A 19,410-nucleotide genomic window follows, 5' to 3' on the forward strand; every position below is an offset into this window, starting at 1 on the left:
TGAAATTTGTAATTAAATAAATTATAAATCTAGTCGGAAACAAACCTAATTGAAATTGATTTTACCCCAAATCAAATAGATTTGCCCTAAGCCCTAAATTGCGCTTTCCGTTCACGCGTACTACAGGTTTTAAAATTGGAAGATGCATACAGCTAGGGTTCGTGAAAAAAACTGCAACCGTGAGAAAGCAGTCATCGATACAAACCTTCGACGTGGATGATGGTTCAGGTATTGTGAGCAAAATCTATGACGGTTGTTGCTTTTGTCCCCTTTCAGTGGTTCTGTTAAAGTCGAAGACAAGTAGCAAACCTGATAGATAGTTTCTACGCTGCCCTATGTAAAAGGTAAGTTTGGAATGTTGATGGATATGTAACGAAGTAATGCAATAGCCCTCCTTGTTTCGTCCTCTCTGGTTATTTAGTTTTAGTTTTCAATTGTTCTCTGATCCATGAATTTTTTGTGTTGTGCTAGAACACATAAATGCGATGTGGGTATTTTCAATGGTTAGATGAAATACAAGAGCAATGTGTGGAAGGAGAAGTTTCTTTGGAGAATAGTAACATGGTGGGCAAATTAGAACCAAAAGAGAAAAGCAGAATCAATGTCGAGTATGGGGATGGCCTGAAAATTGATAGGATGATGATGGTGCTATCTATGATGAATGAAATGAGGGAGCATCTGAAAAGGGTTGATTTATTCTTGATTTTCATTTGTATATTGATTTGGTTAAATCTGGTTTTGACTATGTTTTATTTAGTTAAGTAAGTAGATAGTGGATAGTTTAAGAGTTTAACAATGACACTTTCTTCCTTTGTAATGCTGAAATTATTGTAATTAAGATAATTTAATGAAAGCTATTTTATTCTTGTTCTGTGACTGAATTATTGTTGTTGTGATGTGAGCAAGCAATATAGAAGATAGGTAAGCATTTAAAATAGATGTAGCAACAAAAACTAAACAAAATACCAGTAGCATAACATGAAATTATAATCCATAACTATTCAAAGTAACATAATTCAGATCCAAAATAACACTAACAAGCCATAAAAAACTAGGATAGCACTAAAATGTCATAATGACACTTATGTTCATATTAACTACTACAGACCCAAAATGACACTAACAAACCACAAAAACTAGGTTAGCACTAACATGTCATAACGTCACTTAAGTTTATAGTAACTAATTAAGACCCGAAATGGAACTAATATCAAGCTGAAAACCCAAGATTCTCATATCACTTCTTCTCATTAGTGGATGGCTTTGATGGTGGTGGTCCAGATGACTTTTTCCTCTTCAAAGATGGGATAGACATGAAGTCTGTAAACCTGCTCTGGGTGGCTGAGTTTGCTGCTGCCATAATTTTTCTAGTCACAGTTGGTGGCCTAAATGGAGCTGAAGGTTGGGCTTGAAGAGTGGGCCTTAGACATTGTGTCATTGACCCAGACCCACTACATGGAACTGCAACACTCGATGATAAGGATGGAATTTGAGATTTAGACCCAACAGAAGGCCTGACAACCCTAAGTTGAGTAGGGGGTGATGGTGTAGCTGCTGCATTTTGTGTGGGATTTAGAGATGTGGTTAAGGTGGCTGCCAGCTTACTTCGAGTGGTGCTGTCTCTTCCTCTTGGCAGAACTGGTTGTTCCTTACAAAAATAGGTCTGCCTCTTTTTGTTGGTGTTGGTGTTGGTGCTGTTGGTCTTGTAGTCACTGAAAGTGATGGTTCTGAGCTAGTTGCTAGTCTAACCAAAGTGGATCCTACTGGTATAGTGTCTGCATTAGGAAATGCTGCCTTTGTTGTAGTGTTTCTATCATTGATAGTGTTCTGAATTAGTTTAGTCATTAGTTAAAAAAATGTTTTATAGGTTCAGATCCAACACTTTGTTAACAACAAAAGATAAGCTAAATTGCGTTGTTTACCTGATCAAGCTGACTTTATGGATGGTTTTGAGTGAGTTCCTCCTCATTTGCAACATGTGCAGCATGTGCAGTCTTCATGGTCTCCTCCCAGTTTGCTTCTTGTTCTCTACCTTCTTCCTCATCAATGTATTGCTCTTCAGCTGCTGTTCCAGTTGGTCTTTCAGGACAAGTTCTACTATTATGTCCAGCCTTACATTGAGACAATGAATAAAGTAAATTAGCATTCACATAGACAGAAACAGTTCAATCATATTTTGTAAATAGATATTAATTAAAGATTTTGTTTGACTTACTCTTTTGCAGATTTGACATGTTATCTGTCCATATTTTCTCTTGGCATTGTATTGGCTCTCAAAATATTGCGCAGTGCTGTCCTTTTTCCTCTTCTTTATAGATCTGCCAATAGACCTCTTGTATGGAGGAGGTAGACATGACAACCCTTCATGATACTCCCAATACTCTTGACTCAGTATACTGTTAATGTGAAACTGGTAAGTCCTATTGTATGCCTTAATGGTGAGCTTGTGATGGACATAATCTTCAGACTTCTCATTCTTTCTCTGGATAGCTGCAATCTCATGACAGTATGGTAGTCCAGTCAGCTGCCATTTACTTGTCAATTTAGGGTTTAGGACAAATTCATTTGATTCGGGGCAAAATCAATTTCAATTAGGTTTATTTTCAACTAGGTTTATAATTTATTTAATTATAAATTCTAGCTAAAATAAAACCTATCTTATCATCAAAAATCGGTGTCCAGCTTAGCATCGTCCTCGCCGGAGCTATGGTCCGGCAAGCACGAGGACACGCTTGACAATTTTTTAAATCATCCAGGTACCATTTTGTCAATAATAATAATAATGAGATACCAAAATATCAGCGTCTAAATCTTTTGGGTACTGATTTAGTCATTACCTCATATTATGTATATAATTATAATTATATAAATTTTAAAATTTAATTTTATTTGTTATATTTTAATAATTAATAAAGACGGAATAAGTATTTGTAGGAATGAATTAAGGTATAGATTTTTATTACCCATAAATAAAGACGAGACGAGTTTTATGCAAACTATTAGACTGTATTCGAAAAGAAGATTAAAATAATGTACTAGACTAAATTATTTATCGCATCAAATTTACCATAAAAAAATTATGAGTTTGCTTTGACTTAAATAGTTTTTTTTTTTTGCGAATAGATAGATTTTCTATGGTGGTAAAAAATTGGATATGACCAACCAATTCGACCGAAAAATTAACGAAAATGATGTGGTTTGAACTTAGGTCTTTCTTGTAATGTGCTATGTTATTTCTTGTTATTTCATATGCTAAATATTAATTATATAGTAAAATTGTATAATAATTTTTTTAGATATTATTTTAATTTTATATTCAATTATATTTAAATTAATTATATTTTTGTTATTCATAATTATTAAAATAAATATTATTAAGTATATAAAATAAAAATATTAAATATTTTATTAATTACAATATTATTTTTTAATGACTATATAATATTTATTAATATTATTTTTTAATAAATACATCTAGTATATAATAATATAATAAATATAAAATATTTTAATATAAAAATAAAATTAAAAATATCTATCATAAAAAATACTAAAATTTTATATACTTATTTAATAATAATCGAATTATAGCTTATTGATTATAATCCGTTAAAACTTAATTATTTTTAAAATATTAGTTAAAATATGTATTTTAAATTTTAATTTTAGATTTTTAATTATTTTATATTTTTTATTTATATAAGATTGGTTCTACCGGTTTAACTAATAATTTATCAGTTAAACTAATTAATAAACTAATAAATCAATAATAACATGATCGATTCGATCACCGATTCGATTACTATGAGATTTTCATAGTTTATTGTTTACTTTTAAAGACGTGTTTGGTATATAATGGAATTATACTTAGTTTAATTTTAAAATTAAATTCTTTGCTTTGAATTAATAAAAAATAGTTAAAATATTTGGCTCAAATATTCTTTTTAAAATTTGATTAGAATTAAAATGATTTGGTTATTTGGCATATGTGTTAAATACATAAAAAGTTAATTTTACCATTAAAGGTATTAATATAAAAAAAGAAGAGTTTGGAGGTCGTCCATGATGATTATTGGTGGTGATAGAAGTATGTGCGATAATTGATAAATAAAAATAAAAGGTAAACTTATATTATTATTATATCAATTTATAAATCAAATCAATTTATATTTTAAATAATTGATTCTAAACACAATTCATAATTTATTATAAATTCAATCAAATTAATTTAAAAAATATTTCATTTTAAGTATACTCTAACTAAAGGTCTAAATAGTAAAAGAATTACCCATGATGAAAAAAGAAATAACCTTTGCCTAATTACAATGTCTAGAGATATTTCTCCTTCTCTTTACCTCCTCATGTGTATATACTATATACTAGATGAAATTGTGAAGACGACTTGAGTTATTATCAACGAGTCTTGGTCAACGAATAGTATGATTCATTAATTTTGAAATTAGTCATTTTAATAGTGCTTAAGACTTATATCCAGATAAGACTTCTCTTTTAATAAAAATAAATATTATTTCAATCTAATTATTTTCATGTCTCTGTTACTATTACGGCCGTACTCATTGAGGTTTAGGTCCTAATGTAGATTGGACCTATTTTTTTTTTTTTTAAATTATCTCAAGTAAGAACGTGTGCCATGTTACATAATTAGACAATTTAATAAAACTCAAATAAATGCCTTTTCTAATGAGAAAGTACAGAAAAATAACGTTTTTTAACAATATAAATAATAAATTAAAAAAATTAATTTTAATTTTAACATTTAATTTTAAATTAATTAAATTCATTTATATTTAATAAATTTAAAATAGAATCTATTATTTATATTATTCACAATAATTTCTATTGTTTATCTAACGAAATTGTATACCTAATAATTACATGCAAATAATAATTAAGTTGCATACATATATAGCATATATCTATGAGTTATATATGTTAATTATATCTCTTTAGCCAACTATGCTGACACATTAGATAAAAAGGAATTTAAACATTTGACAAGTGGCTTCAAGAAAATATATAATAGAGTTGTATTATGAAATCAAGGAAGGCAAAATACTAAAAAGAACTAAAAAATATATATGTGTTTTCGTATTTTATTTAATAATAAATTAAAATAAATTATAAAAATTTAATTTATTTTTATTTTTTAATTTAAAAAATTTTTAAAAATATAATTATAAAAATAATAAAAAATAAATTATATTTTTATTAATATTTTTATATTTTTTATCATGATAAATATAATATACTAATTTAATATTTTTAGATATAATATTTTTATATAAATTTTATTTATTAAATATAGTGTTTCGTGCCTATAAATAAATGTAACTTAATAGATAAATGATAATGTGGATTCTAAGTTTCCAACATTACACACGGATTATTTATGTTTGATGGGCTTAGCTTAATGATGTAGCACGAGGTTTTCAAAGTAAATAATGTCATTAATCAAAGAATGAATTTCCTCAGAAACTACCATTGTGACCCATGTATAATGTACGACTTTATTTGGGAAAAAAAAAAAAGACTAAATGAACTTGACATTTTATGTTTATTTTCCAAACCATATAATATTTGCCACGTTAACAGCACACCGCCCATGGATTTAGAAAAATCTTTGATTATTAGAAGTTTTAGAAGTCTCTTTTTACGGGGGTATTTAGTATTTACACTAAATTTATTGTGGGGACTTTGAAAACGAATATGATGTTTGTAATTTTTTTTAAATATGTTTTTTATTTCTGATGTTTATAATTTGTTTTTAAAATATTTTTAATATTTAATTTCATTCAATTTTATTTGTGAACGTTTAATTACATCCATAGAGAAGCATTTGCAATAAAAACTAGGAAACACTATGAAACTTCTACTCTATATATGAAGGAAGAAAATAAAATGGTTACAAATGTTAAAGATTTTCACATATATAGCAAAAAGATTTTACAAAAATATTGATTTTAAGGAAAATTCATGAATAAATGTACCACCCTAACACACTCTTCTTTGAAAAAAAGTTAAGAAAAAAAGAAATTCTTTATGGCGTTTAGCATTTAAAGAAAAATCCATTTTATGTAACTTGGCACACTGAACATTGTATGGTTTTAGTACACAGAAAAATCTTCAATTACTTCATTATTTAGAAAAGAGGATTGAAGTACATTGTTTTGATTAAAGGATTACATACACTATTTCATTTAGCCATATATACAGAACTGCATACTTATAATACACTCCTAATAAGACAACATTTAGTTACATAGCTTATTAACAAGTAAAAACCAATTAACTAATAACTTATAAATAACTCAATGAGATTAGTCAAGTGATTAATTCACTTATATACTTAATAATACTAGGGAACTAAGATAGTTCCAGCAAAAAACCAATTAAATGTTTTTAGGTGAATCCAAAATCTCTACGTAAATAGTGTTTATGGTAGGTATTAAGATATTTTTTTTTGTAAATTAGATGATTTTGAATTTATTTTCTGATTTATCATGTTTTAGGCATTTGGAGAGAGAAGGAGGGTGAAGAAATAGAAGTTAATTGAATCAGTTTCTGTGATTCACGTTGCAATGATACTAAACATATCTCCTCCTAATTTAAATGTGGTGAAACATTTAATAACTAATATTTTAAATTATAAATAAATAAAATTAATTACTATATTTATAATTAATTAAGTTGTTCCATTCTTGGCTGATTTAGAGTTGGTTCTATATACTTTTTCATACTTAAATAAATGTCAAAAGTTTAAATCTCGCTTTATATATATAATAATTCATTATCCAAAGTGAAACTCGACCATAAATTATTTCTTAATCTATCGAATTTTAAGACACATTGAGAAGCAAAATAAAATAAACTAATAAATAATAAATAATCAATACATATAGGCTAGTATTATTTGATCCTCATAACGGGACAATAATGTACATATTATTTATGATTATTAAATATATATACACACAAAATTATAGGCCAATTGTGCCAAGGTCTAAGGTTTTTTTTTTTCTCATGATATTTTCAGATTAAAAAATTTGTTACTGACCAACAAATTCCTGCATATACATGTCTAAGCTGAAAGATGAAACAATCATGGGCTTACATTACAAATCCTCTGTTTTAGAGTGACACAAAGAAATTTTGAGAAAAATTATGAAGAGAAAATTGAGAAGGAGCATGGATATAGATTCATGCGGTGGTGATGGTGAGCAACATCATATTCTTAAACTCCTCAAAATCAAGCTGGCCATCGGAATTGGTATCATAGAATCGAATCATGGAACCACAATCCTTGCCACCTCTCTCATCCCACAACCCAAGCCTCTTAAGAACACACTGAAGCTCGTTGCTCGTTATGAATCCATCTCCATCCAAATCAAACACCTTGAACGTTTCCACAAGATCATTCTCCAACAACTCATCATCCATCTCTTCATCATTGCAATTCTTCTTGGATATTATTGAGTCATAGAAGAACAAGAACTCGTTCAAGTTAAGGCTTTTCTTCTCAACAAGGGATTCCAATTCATCTAACGTTAATTGGAAGCCTATGTTGTGGAGGAGCCAATTGAGTTCCTCAAGGCTCACGAAACCGTCGCAATTCATGTCAAGCTTCTCAAATATCCGCCGCAAATCAGTGGCAGTTAGAACTGATGACGTCATATTTGCAAACAACATGTGAAAAAACCTTCTCTTGTTTTTGTGCTTCTTAGTAATCAAAATACTTGCAACTAATGTCACCCATGTAAGGGTATTTATATATAAAAGAAAAAATTATATAATGGTTGCAAAAACGTATAGGTTGGTGAATATTAGATGCGCACAAATGGAACAGGAATTGATTTGGCCCACATGAATTGTTTAAGAATAAGGATAAGAATAGTCTAAGATAGATGCATGAAGTTTCTGTGCACTTGCTCTGAAAGCAACTTTATTATTATTATTATTATTCTAGTAAAATCTACTATGGGATATAAAATATGTATGTGTTACATCATACTATTCTGAAACATATTGTCCAAAAAATGAGTCAACATATTTTTACATGGAATAAAGAGGTTCAGTTAACCTATCTCATATAGCTGATAGTAATATCTAATAAGATGAATCAACTAAAATCAGTCAAAATAAATACAAGTTAAGTTGATCTAAGTTGGGTGCTATTACAAAATTTAGCGAAATCGAATATCATTTGAGTGAATCAGATTGAACCTAAATGCCTAGATTTGAAATTTAAGTAAATTCAGGTTAAGGTAATTTTATAGGCAATGTAACCAGACAATCACATAAGAACTGCAAAAAACTTCTTTATATTCTCCTAATCGTGTAGGAGTATAATTAGTTAATTATTTATTTATATTAATATTTTAGTGGAAGTTATCTAAGGTCTCTTTTCCATGTGATTTCATGCTTTTTAAGAATAAAGGGTACTGCATAGATTTTTCGAAATAGACTTCAAACAAAGGACTAAGAAGTACATTCAAATGCGTGTGGGGTGCGTGCGTCGTGCCTATTTTCTGCTCTTATCATGAGGAACACGTGCTATCGACATGGAGCATTGGATGCATTCATTTTTTATTTTGTCATTTTTGGTACAGGGAGTCTTCAATGACCTGAGTTTTGTTTGAGAGCAAATACACCATCAAAAGAATGAAGAAGTGCCATTTCATAATAAGGCGCTTGTATAATTTAGTTATACTTTGTTCACTAACTTTTAAGCTACGTGATAGCATGGATAAATCAATATGCTCAAGACACGAAAACTTATCATGTTTTGTTCTGAACACTTTTCGTTCGTTTTTGTCTTTTGTCTTTTTTTTTAAGGGAAAAAAAAGTGATGCATTTGTTTCTCAATTCCTTATTAGTTCCTCGTGGGGCAAGCCTCTTGCCTTTACGTGCCGTTTGACATCTTCACCTTGCACGGAATTTACTGCTACCAAATGAGGGATATTCGCTAATGTTCCAACTTCAAACCAGATTTGAATTCAGATAACATATTAATATTGATTGGATAATTCCGGTTCTCAATAATTAATCGATCAGTTTGGTTGCATGAAATGGAAATAAAATTCTAAATCCATATTAAAGGGTTGAGGAAACACTACTATACGTTGTTAAAAGTTTCTGTGACTAGGGCCCAGGCTTAATGTAATGTTCACATTACAGTTTCGATGTCAATATGATGAGAAAAGCTGCAAGCACTATGTACCACTACGTAATTCAATTGAACCTTCAGTTAGACAAAAGTTGATTGCTCGTCTCAAACTGATAATATTGCTGCATAAAATGTCCCTGGAATATATTGGATGGGAAACAATCAGCAAGGCCTTTTGCCCTGGTTATCTTTACATCACCCATTCTCCGTGTGCAAGCTAACATGCTCAATTAGAAGGGGGACCAACTCAGATGAGCTTATGATTTTTTACAATTAGCTGGAAACGCAAGAATAATTTCCCTGCTCAGAGGAGGAGGAGGAAGATTTTTTTTTGGGGGGGGGGGGGGGGGGGAGGGGGGGGTTTGGGATGCAAAATTTTTGAACCAAAATACTAAAGACTTTACAACCAGTCATCCAAAAAATATTAAACTAAAAAAAAAAGTGCAATAAGCAGACCTGCAAAACTCTTAATTTAACTGCTGAGCACACGTTATTACAAGAAAGGCACTTCCAAACCCAGTCCATAACAACACTTACAGATGAGAGGCTAAAATTTCTTAAGAGCAGATGCAGGTTCAAGGCTTGAGGGTAAACTTGCCAGGCTCGGTGTATTTTGCTTCTAGCTGATCAACTTTGTTAAATTTAAAACCCCTGATTCTCAATACCTCAGGCTCCTTGGAATCCTTATGGTCGACAGTTTCAAGGGTCCAACCTTTGTTCTGAACTGAACCACTTGCATTAACCTATTAAAAAAGAAGAGAAAAAAAAACTCGCATTAATCTAAACATTAAATAAAAAACAAGGTCTTCCATGCATGTGTATTAATACTGAACAAGAAAAATTTCAAGATTTGATTAATTTGGGGTATGTAAAATAAAAATGAAATAGAAACAATGCAATTATAAGGCGAATGACAATATAAAGTATTTAGGATATTCATAGAAAAATTCAAAACTTTTATTTTTTAAAACTGGGATATCTTCACTAGTTATTTGGATAAGTTGGAGTCCAGTAGATTGTAGGATTGACTTAATTTTATTTCAGTCTATATATGTTATGGTGTTAAAAATTTAAATTATTATCTTCTCTCACCAAGCTCTAATTGTTTTATCTGCGCTACATCTAATAACTATTCCTTCTAAGCAGTTAAGATGCAATATGCAGGACACACAAGCAGATAAAATACCAAAAAACTATCATCATACCTCCGCATTATCAACAGCATCAATGATAAGAGCCCCATCTAAGGACAGATTTTCAATAAAAATATTTTGACCCTTAATCGCCAGAGTAGACCTCTGGGAAATAGAGCTTTTTCCTCTAACTTTGCTCTTGATCCGAGAGTAGGTCAGACCCCATTTTGGCTTCCATGTGATGCGGGGCCAAACTTCAACCTCTTGCCCATTGAGAACCTGCACTACTGGATCAGCTACTTGGACACCAACCTGTAAGAAAAACAAAAAGGAAATGCAATTTTTTACAACCTGAACCATATCATCGAGTTCGAGCAGCTAACTTCTATGAAGGTCAGATAAAAGCACAAGAGATAGGAGAAGCTGCTAAAAGACAATGGATTGATACCCTGAAATTATATGGAGACAACGAAATTCCTTGAAATAAACCATTCATAAATCATAAATAAAAATATAAGTTGTATCTTATTTTGATAAAAGGGTAAAGTATACTTTTTGTTCCTGAAGTTTGGCAAGAATTTTAAAAATACCCCTAAGTTTTATTTTGTTTCAATTTTGTCTTACAAGTTTTCGATTTGCATCAAATATACCCCATGGCGGCTAATTTTTCAAAAAATTTAGGACCAATTCAACAATAATTTCATAAGAACAACCTTCAACACAAGCAAATCGAACATAATTGTCATGCATTGTTGTTATATTGGTCTTAAAATTTTTGAAAATTTAGCTGTCGGGAATATATTTGATGCAAATCGAAAACTTTTAGAACAAAGTTGAAACAAAATAAAACTTAGGGTTATTTTTAAAACTTTTACCAAACTTTGGGGACAAGAAATATACTTTATCCTTGAAAAAAATATAGGCATATTAGAGAGTAACTCAAGTAAAAGTTCTTCTAAACTTTCCAAAGTACCCTAAATGAATTCAAGTAGACAATAAATATCATAAATATTTACTAATTCCCAAAATGACTAATATTTTCAACTAGATTCAGAGGAAAATAACAGTAACGTTAAAATAAACAACATTACTGAAACAAAAAACTAGCGTGTCATGACATTCAACATTTAGAAGATTAAAGGACTAAAATACCTGTTTGAGAATACGGCTATTCGCACGGTAGATGGACATTTCTCCAGATGTTGCACTATGGTATGGATTTCCTTTTGGCACCTACAGTAATATTACAAAAATTAATTAGAAATAATTCCTCTCCTGAAAAATCCTAGCAAGTTAAAACTGTTATTCAAGTGCTCAAACTGGTATTCTGCATTTATTTTGCTGTACATTTGATTCTCCATATCAAATATTTTGCAAGCCAATGAACAATGAGGTCAATCACTGCAACAACTAATTGCATTAGAATATAAGTACTACCTTGGCAGCATCTTCAGCATTATTCTTCACAGGTGCATAAGCAAGCCAAGCATCCATCACCTGCAGAATAGTTCCAGTGAGCTACCAAAAATAGTAAACTCAGCATCTATTCAAAAAAGATATTGTTACATGAAAGCCCCAGGGATGAATGAAAGGACAACCTTGAGCTTTGGTTAGTGAAAATTTATGTAACCTACTGAAGATAACTTACTGTGAATCCAACCCTGGCTGATGGGGGAAGTGTTTTTGGGTAGTCTTGCATCATACATTCTAGTCGGGTTGAGGACTTAAATTCATTTTTTCTGGCATCTTTATATCTGCATGGAGGAAATATAGCATGATAATATGATATAACAGGTGTCACAGATAAGTCATCTAACTCTGTTTCTGTTTCAAAATGTAGCCATATTAAGCCAAATAGACTTTTCTTCAAAATGCCAAAAATTGTTAGTTCTATTGCAAATTCATAGGAATAACAAGAAGGTTTAATAAGGGGGAAATTACACTAACCTCCCCTGAAATTTGGTAAAATTCACTGTGACCTCCCCAATTTACAAAAAACATAAGTTGACCTCCCTAAGGTTTAGACAATAGTTGTCCCGATACCCTAATAATATAAATTATGACACCAAATCCCTCAAACATAACACTATCATCACATAGAAGGAGGTCTAATAGTTGTGACCTGAACAAATAGAAGGTCAACACTGAATTTCAACAAATGTTAACCAAGGTTACTGTAATTTTCCCTTTAACAATGGCATTAATATAGTTGAGTGAAAAAAAAAAAAAGAGAGGAAGTGAAAAAGTTTCCAAGCAAAGCGTAATGCACGAGAAAAGTATAAGAATTGGTGTTAAAGAAAATTGATGGCACAGCAAAGTGTAAATAACAAAGTGCAATGAGTATAAAAAAGAAGCATTACTTTGGATTAACAAACTCCTTTATAGCACCTCCTGTTCTTGAGAGTTCTTCAATGTAAGGACCAAGTTCTAAAATCAACTGTTGAATGAGATATCGTCACTATGCAGTAATCGCATTGGCACATTTAACCAAATAAGGACATGGATGCCACAAATAAAACAATAATTAACAATGACTGACGACATCAAGATATTTCTAGTATTCCAAGTGAATTATGAATTGGTCAGTTGAGGGCTCACATCCACTAGTGGTAGATTTCATGCCACTCAGGACAAAGGAGAATGTTTAAGTATGAAAGAGAATTACTTGGTTTATATTTCCTGGAAAGGGAGAGTAGCCATTCTCAGCATTGACATCACCATCAGGGTATCCACTTGCTCTCAGAAGAGGATCTAGCTGATTGTATTCCACATTTATGACCATAGATCTCCCTATGATTAAGTGCATTGGAATCAATGGGAATGGGTGCAGGAAAATCAATTAAAAGTGACATAATGATGTCAAGATAAAGATGGATTATAAGTAACATAATATTTTAAGACCCCTAAATGCCCTTGATTTTTTTTTTTTTTTGAGGGTCAAGTGTGTCCCCAATTTGCCATGCCACATTTAATTAAATATAAATCTTAAAGTAATTTTCTACATTTATATTTTAATAAGATAGCATATATGGGCAATATTAACCACGTATCATTATGGGATACTTCGTACCCTAAAAAAAGGAGGTACTAAAGAAACCTCCATAGTTCTAATAAAATACCACCTCCTAGCATGAAAGAACAAAAGTATTGTTTTAAAACTACCATTGAACAGGAAAATTAGATGGTAACCTTTAAAGCACAGATAACTTGCCATTAATTATTATGCAACAATGCAAATGTATATACTCCCAAAATTTATTAAAACTATACATTTGTTATAAAATAAGTATATATTTGATCTCATTAAGAGTATATCAAAATCCTGATACATAGATGCAAATCATTTACAGGTAAGGAAAAAGTTGTATTCCACCATAACATACACCAAAAGCAAGCAGCCCTTTTTTTGGTATATTAGGATTACCAGATTAGGGATGGAAAGTTAAAATTTACCATCAGAGTGAGTGAGTTTGGTAATTCCACCAATGGCTTCTTTTGCTTTCCGAGGTACAGCAAGAGAGTTGACATGGTACTGTTTAGTAGCACTTACGCCTAGTGCTGATGGAATTGCCTGTATTTACTAAGCAATGAAGACTAAAGGGGACCGGAAAAAGTAACCAAAAGCATGAAGAGATGAGAAAGAAACTAACCTTGAAGAGAAGTCCATTTGTATCTTGAAAAAAGAGAACCCACTTCAACCCAGCATCATTCCTAACAAATGCATATCAAGATATAAATCTAACAAAGCATATCAACAGAAGACAAAGATCCATTTGTTCTTTTAATTTCAAGGAATTCTTGGAGACAATCCATCAAAATACACAACCGTCAACCAACATCTTAGTTTTACATAAGAGCTTTTTTAATCTACCAATTATAACATCTCCAGAATTACTCAAACAGATAAAGTTTGCTTTATCTAAAACAAAAAATAGTGAGATCGGAAATGCATATGCAGATTTAAAAAAGGGTCAGAAAACAGTACTGAGCCGTACCATACTTTCAGAATACCGCTGGAATAGAGAAGAGAATGCACATCTCCGTGGCCATGTGGTTTTGTCTACATAAAGAGAAATCATTAGTAGATTGACCGTGCTTGAAAATATAATAATGATAAATTAGTAAGAAACACTCCATTTGTTGTCTTTTGCGACATATACATATCAGTCATAGTTTTACTTTTATCACCATGCACAACAATACCTGAATTTGGTATTTGTTTTGAGGATCCAATGCAAGCCTGGCATCATTATCTTCTAAGCATGCAACTTTTTCCTGAATCATACAGAAATATAAGAAATTTTTAAAATAAATTAAAATTTGAACTTTCTGTGAGACACCAAAAGACATACCTGCTTCAAAAGCGTTACTTGTTTGGGCTGCATACCAAAGTAAGAATTTGATTCTAATAATTCTAAGGTACGCCCATGGGTATCGTCAGATGTCATAATAACAAAAGGAATCTGTGTCTGGTTTTTACCTAATAAAAGAAAGGACTTTGAGTGAGCTATAGTCTGAAACATTGCAAGAAAAGGAGGGAAAAAAGAATAAGAACAAAGAAAGAAATCCTAAGGATTTATGTTATTTTACACCCCCACCCTCCAAAAAAAAAAAAAAAAAAGAAGCAAGGGCCAACAATTGTAGAACCTATCATTATGCGCTACATGAACATGGACTATGATTTCATAAGATATCTATGATATATGAAGTCATGAACTTTGTACCATTCTAATTGCTAAAGAGGTGAATTTGTTTATACAGAAAAACTCTATAGAGAAATATATGTTCAGTATTTTTTGGTGCATAGTGTGGAGAGTATTTTAAGAAAGCTTTTTTTTTAACAAAATAACACTTGCCCTATGCTTGATTTTTAAAAGTTTAGGCAACAGTTACAACACAGTTAAGGAGGAAAAAATTGCATATCCTTCTAAAAAGGGAAGCAATTTTCCAGAAAAATATAGTGTAGACAGAATATATCAATTTTGATATGGTGGCAGCAGAATGTTATTAGGGAGAAAGACAATTATACTAAGGTGTTTTTTTTCCATCAAAACAAATGGATCCTTGGTCCTTAAATTGTACAAGTGTCATTTGTTTTACCATATGAGTAAAAAAATCTAACTATGACTCTAGTTCAATACACCAATTACGAATAATACTAACCTTGTGAGCTGGCTTCTTGAAGTGCCAATATATATTCAATGTAATGCTGTAAGAAGCATGTCCCAGTAGTGGTTTCTGCAGGAAGAGCAACCTGCAAAATATAGAGCATGCTCAAAATTCAAGAGCTAATTCCTTCAAATCTTTAATCTGAAGCTAATCCAAAAAGCCCTTTACAGCACATCAGAAACAGAGTCAATGATATATGCAAGGCATCCCATTATGAATAAAACTATCAAATGACACAAAGTGACCAGATATTACCTTAATCCCACTATATCCAAGGCGCTCCCCAAGACCGCCAGCGACAAGAACAAAGGCAGCTTTCTGAGCCTCCTGAACACCCGCCTCCTCGTATTTTATGAAGTTCTCATCGGCAAATGTCAAGGTTTCACCCGTTGGAACCTGCAAATTCATCATCAAACAACATTCTACACACACACGCACACAATCTACAGATAACCTCAATGTCCCAACCAAAAGTTCAAATTGAATTGAATTACATCCTTTACATTGCATTGTTGATCACACAAATATGAAGCATCTCCAAATTCAAATCACATAAGACGTTGATGCACATAAATGCATACATGTTAATGAAAATAATGACTTACCGAAGGTGTGAAGCCATCAAAAGGATTCTTGCCAGCCTTAGAATCAGCTAAGAGTTGTTTAGCGTTTTTAATGTAAGCTTGCAAGCCGCCAGGGTAACTGGAATCCAGCCGAGTCACCTGCACAAAAACGCAATGCCGTTTAGAGATCTATTTGAAATAAAATTATTCAGAGCATTAATTATGCAGGATGCACTGAAACACGAACCTGATCGATGAACGCTTTCTTCTTGTCGTCGTCGACGCCGGGACCCGGCCAATCGCGAAACACGTGCTCTTGGCCATTATCCAACAGCATCTTCACCAGCTCTTGCTGAATCCTCAACAATCAGTATCATAATTCAGAATACAAGAATCTAGAGTGATTCGGAATAAAAAAATGAAGAAGAAAAGAACCTGTTTCGGCGAGAGGAGGCTGAAATTGTCGCCGAGAGTGGAAGCCATGGAACCGAATCAGATCGCAAACAGAGAGAGAGAGAGAGAGAGAGAGAGAGAGAGAGAGGGTAGAAGAAGGTGGTGAAGAGGATAGTACACTATGAATTAATTAATTAATCAATTAATTAATTAATGATTAGTGATTTTGAATAGTTGATTAGTGTGTGACCGGATGGGACGGTGAAGCTTGTGGATCTGATGAGATGTCAATGTTTCTCGGTTTCAGTCTCATACCCACCGAGTTTACCTGTCTCTGACCGGATGGCACGGGTCACGGTATGTTAGTTAATTGGGCCCACTCAACATCATGTCACGTGGCATTCCCCCTTTGTTTTATTTATTTTCTGAATTCTGGGGTTTTCTCTTTTTTTTTTTTTTAATTGAGTATTTTGAATTTTGATATTATTTATTATTGTTGTTTTATCTGTAGAAAAAAATGATGAATTGTTGAACACAATGATAGATTGATACTTGATAGTATTAAATTAAATTATTAATTACTTTGTTAATTCTTATAATTTTACCTATTTTTTAATTTTATTTTTATAGTATAAAATTTATAATTGATCATTATTCTAGATAAAAATTTATAATTAAATTTTTATTAGTTATTTTTTTAAAAATTAAAATTTAAAACACAATAATTTTAAGATATTTACTTTTAGAATATTAGACTAATCATTTTGAATAAAATACAAAAATACATACTTCTAAAAAAAATATTTTTTAACAAAAATAGTTAAAAGGAATCTAATTAGTTTCTTTTATCTAATTTAAAAATTTAATACAAACTTTTGGACTATAAAAACCCAAACTATAAGAACCTAAATTGAATTAAAAGTATATATATCTACTCAATTCCTTTTTCCAAGTAAAGGTGATTTTTTTTTGGTAGGAAAGTTAATGCATAGAATCAAAATTAAATTCACAAGGATCTCATAATAACCCTAACTATAAATACCTCGCTTTTGATGTTCAAATATCATATCTTTAACCAAAATATTGAAAGCCAGAAAATATTTATATTAATATATGTAGATAGACAATACTATGTGCTATAAGTATAATGATATTTAGGTTGCCATTGGTTTAACTCAGTCCCTAAAATTCTAATGTACAACAATTTTATACACCTTTAAAAAGGAACTGTCATTACAGCAATATGCAAATGCACTTTGCTTTGCTCATTTCTCCGGTGGCTCTTCAAGTTGGTTATCATTGTTGAACATGATGCGTGGCTTTCCCATGCTGAAATTCAGAACCTTAGCGTCCATGTTGTACTTGATGACACCATCATATAGCAGCTTCCTTATATAGTGCTCTAGGTCCGAACCAATTAGGCGAAGTGTGTATTCTGTTAATGGAGCACCCTGGTTCATAATTTCATCAAAACATGAAGGAATCATTATTTTCATCAAAACGCTCTAGTAGTTTTTCGTTAGTTTTTCACCAATATGCTAACTCTATTATCATACTCGAATTCGACTAATTCAACTCAAAAAACTAAGGTGACCTCTTCTTTAGATGTAAGTTTAAATTCGACAAAATATTTGAAGTGGTATTTGAAATTCACGCCGTACACTAATTTCGTCATGAAGTTTCAATTGTATTATTGCTGTTCTCGAGATTGAATTCCGGATACCATAATGGTTTATCAACTCTTTTTCGGCAGTGACTCAACAAATAGAGAGATGAGTTGGCACACTCTTGCCATGACGGACAATAAGAAAATCACACTTGTTTTTGACTTCCAATCAAAGCAAAAACATGTCCTTTTGATAAGGGGGTGCGAATTCATCACTTTATTTGTTGAGTTACTACTAAAAAAGATTGAGGAACTACTATGGTATTCGAAACTCAATCATAAAGACATCAATAATACAATTAAAACTTTAAAAACTAAATCAATATACGTCTTGAATCTCAGGACCATTACGGAGATTTGGTTCCCAAATTCAGAACTAGAAAAGACATGGAGCATTATTGAATTGGTGATTAAGGAAAATTACCTCGTAGTGATCCACAAGCTCTTGGAAGTAAGAATAGACCAAGTTGCATGTGTCAGGTTTCCACACAAATTCATTACTGGGATCAAGAATAAGGGTGAGCTTATCCATTTGGGTTTGATCAAACTCGCAAGTCACCGGATCAATGTAGGCCGCAAAGATCCTTATATGGCGGGTGGTGCAACTCAGCCACTGCCCTCCATACTCCCTGGTCATGTTCTTGCTCTTAACATTCAGCTGCGGCTCCACCGGCCTTGGCTTCGTCCCTTTCGGCTTCCAACTCCGGCTGCTCTCTGCTTGCTCTTGCTCTTGCTCTTCCTGCGGCGGTGCCTTCACACTCTCTGCTTCCTCCACATCTGTTTGTTGCTGCTGAGCTGAAATGAAGGATGCTCTTCTGTTCCTGAGTTCTTTTTTTCCTCCTCCACTCCAACCAAGCATGGATAATCTTGTTGACACCATGTACGAACAACTTGTGGCCATGACTTAATGCTTTGTCAGTTTAGTTCTCTAGTTGGTTTGCTTTTTAGTACCCTGGATTTAGAAGCTCTTGTCAGTAGTTTTGGTCCTTCTTATAGATAAGATTTCTTATATACATAAGAGGAAGGATTTTGTGTGGTCAGAAATGACAAAAGTTTCTTCCACAGATATTGCTATTTAAAAATGAAATTAAAAAGCATTCTTGCAATGTTTTATATCCATTGACAATTTGAGATATATTTAAAAAATTAAAATGCAGATTTGGGTTGCCAGGGCTAGTCTATTCTTTTACGAATAAACTCTTGTCATCTTATTATAACATATCTACTTTCATCTAGTAATCCCTGATATGGAAGATCATGAAAAGGGAACAAATGCTTAAGCCCAATCTTCAAACCAAAGTT

At 31.7% G+C, this 19,410-nt stretch overlaps 3 protein-coding genes across 3 annotated transcripts; all 3 read right to left on the reverse strand.

Annotated features, from left to right (window-relative positions):
- Nucleotides 1-6,930: 6,930 nt before the first annotated feature.
- On the reverse strand, nucleotides 6,931-8,106 carry LOC114927232 (probable calcium-binding protein CML44). The gene has a single exon (XM_029296870.2). It carries the CDS (start codon nucleotides 7,705-7,707, stop codon nucleotides 7,219-7,221), a length of 489 nt encoding a protein of 162 aa, XP_029152703.1. The 5' UTR covers nucleotides 7,708-8,106; the 3' UTR covers nucleotides 6,931-7,218.
- A 1,453-nt stretch (nucleotides 8,107-9,559) lies between these two features.
- Nucleotides 9,560-16,649, reverse strand: LOC114927234 (UDP-sugar pyrophosphorylase 1). Its single transcript, XM_029296874.2, has 17 exons — nucleotides 16,485-16,649; nucleotides 16,297-16,401; nucleotides 16,092-16,208; nucleotides 15,742-15,882; nucleotides 15,481-15,571; nucleotides 14,670-14,797; nucleotides 14,521-14,592; nucleotides 14,313-14,377; nucleotides 13,968-14,028; nucleotides 13,771-13,888; nucleotides 12,983-13,107; nucleotides 12,678-12,754; nucleotides 11,966-12,071; nucleotides 11,755-11,814; nucleotides 11,470-11,550; nucleotides 10,390-10,629; nucleotides 9,560-9,927 (listed from the first exon to the last, which is right to left on the reverse strand). Exons 1-17 carry the CDS (start codon nucleotides 16,530-16,532, stop codon nucleotides 9,760-9,762), a joined length of 1,803 nt encoding a protein of 600 aa, XP_029152707.1. The 5' UTR covers nucleotides 16,533-16,649; the 3' UTR covers nucleotides 9,560-9,759.
- An 876-nt stretch (nucleotides 16,650-17,525) lies between these two features.
- Nucleotides 17,526-19,392, reverse strand: LOC114927235 (NAD(P)H-quinone oxidoreductase subunit M, chloroplastic-like). The gene is made up of 2 exons (XM_029296875.2): nucleotides 18,533-19,392; nucleotides 17,526-17,893 (listed from the first exon to the last, which is right to left on the reverse strand). Exons 1-2 carry the CDS (start codon nucleotides 19,007-19,009, stop codon nucleotides 17,708-17,710), a joined length of 663 nt encoding a protein of 220 aa, XP_029152708.1. The 5' UTR covers nucleotides 19,010-19,392; the 3' UTR covers nucleotides 17,526-17,707.
- Nucleotides 19,393-19,410: the final 18 nt, after the last annotated feature.

Source organism: Arachis hypogaea, unplaced genomic scaffold (assembly GCF_003086295.3).
Source record: "Arachis hypogaea cultivar Tifrunner unplaced genomic scaffold, arahy.Tifrunner.gnm2.J5K5 arahy.Tifrunner.gnm2.scaffold_68, whole genome shotgun sequence".
NCBI classification, from domain to species: Eukaryota; Viridiplantae; Streptophyta; class Magnoliopsida; order Fabales; family Fabaceae; genus Arachis; species Arachis hypogaea.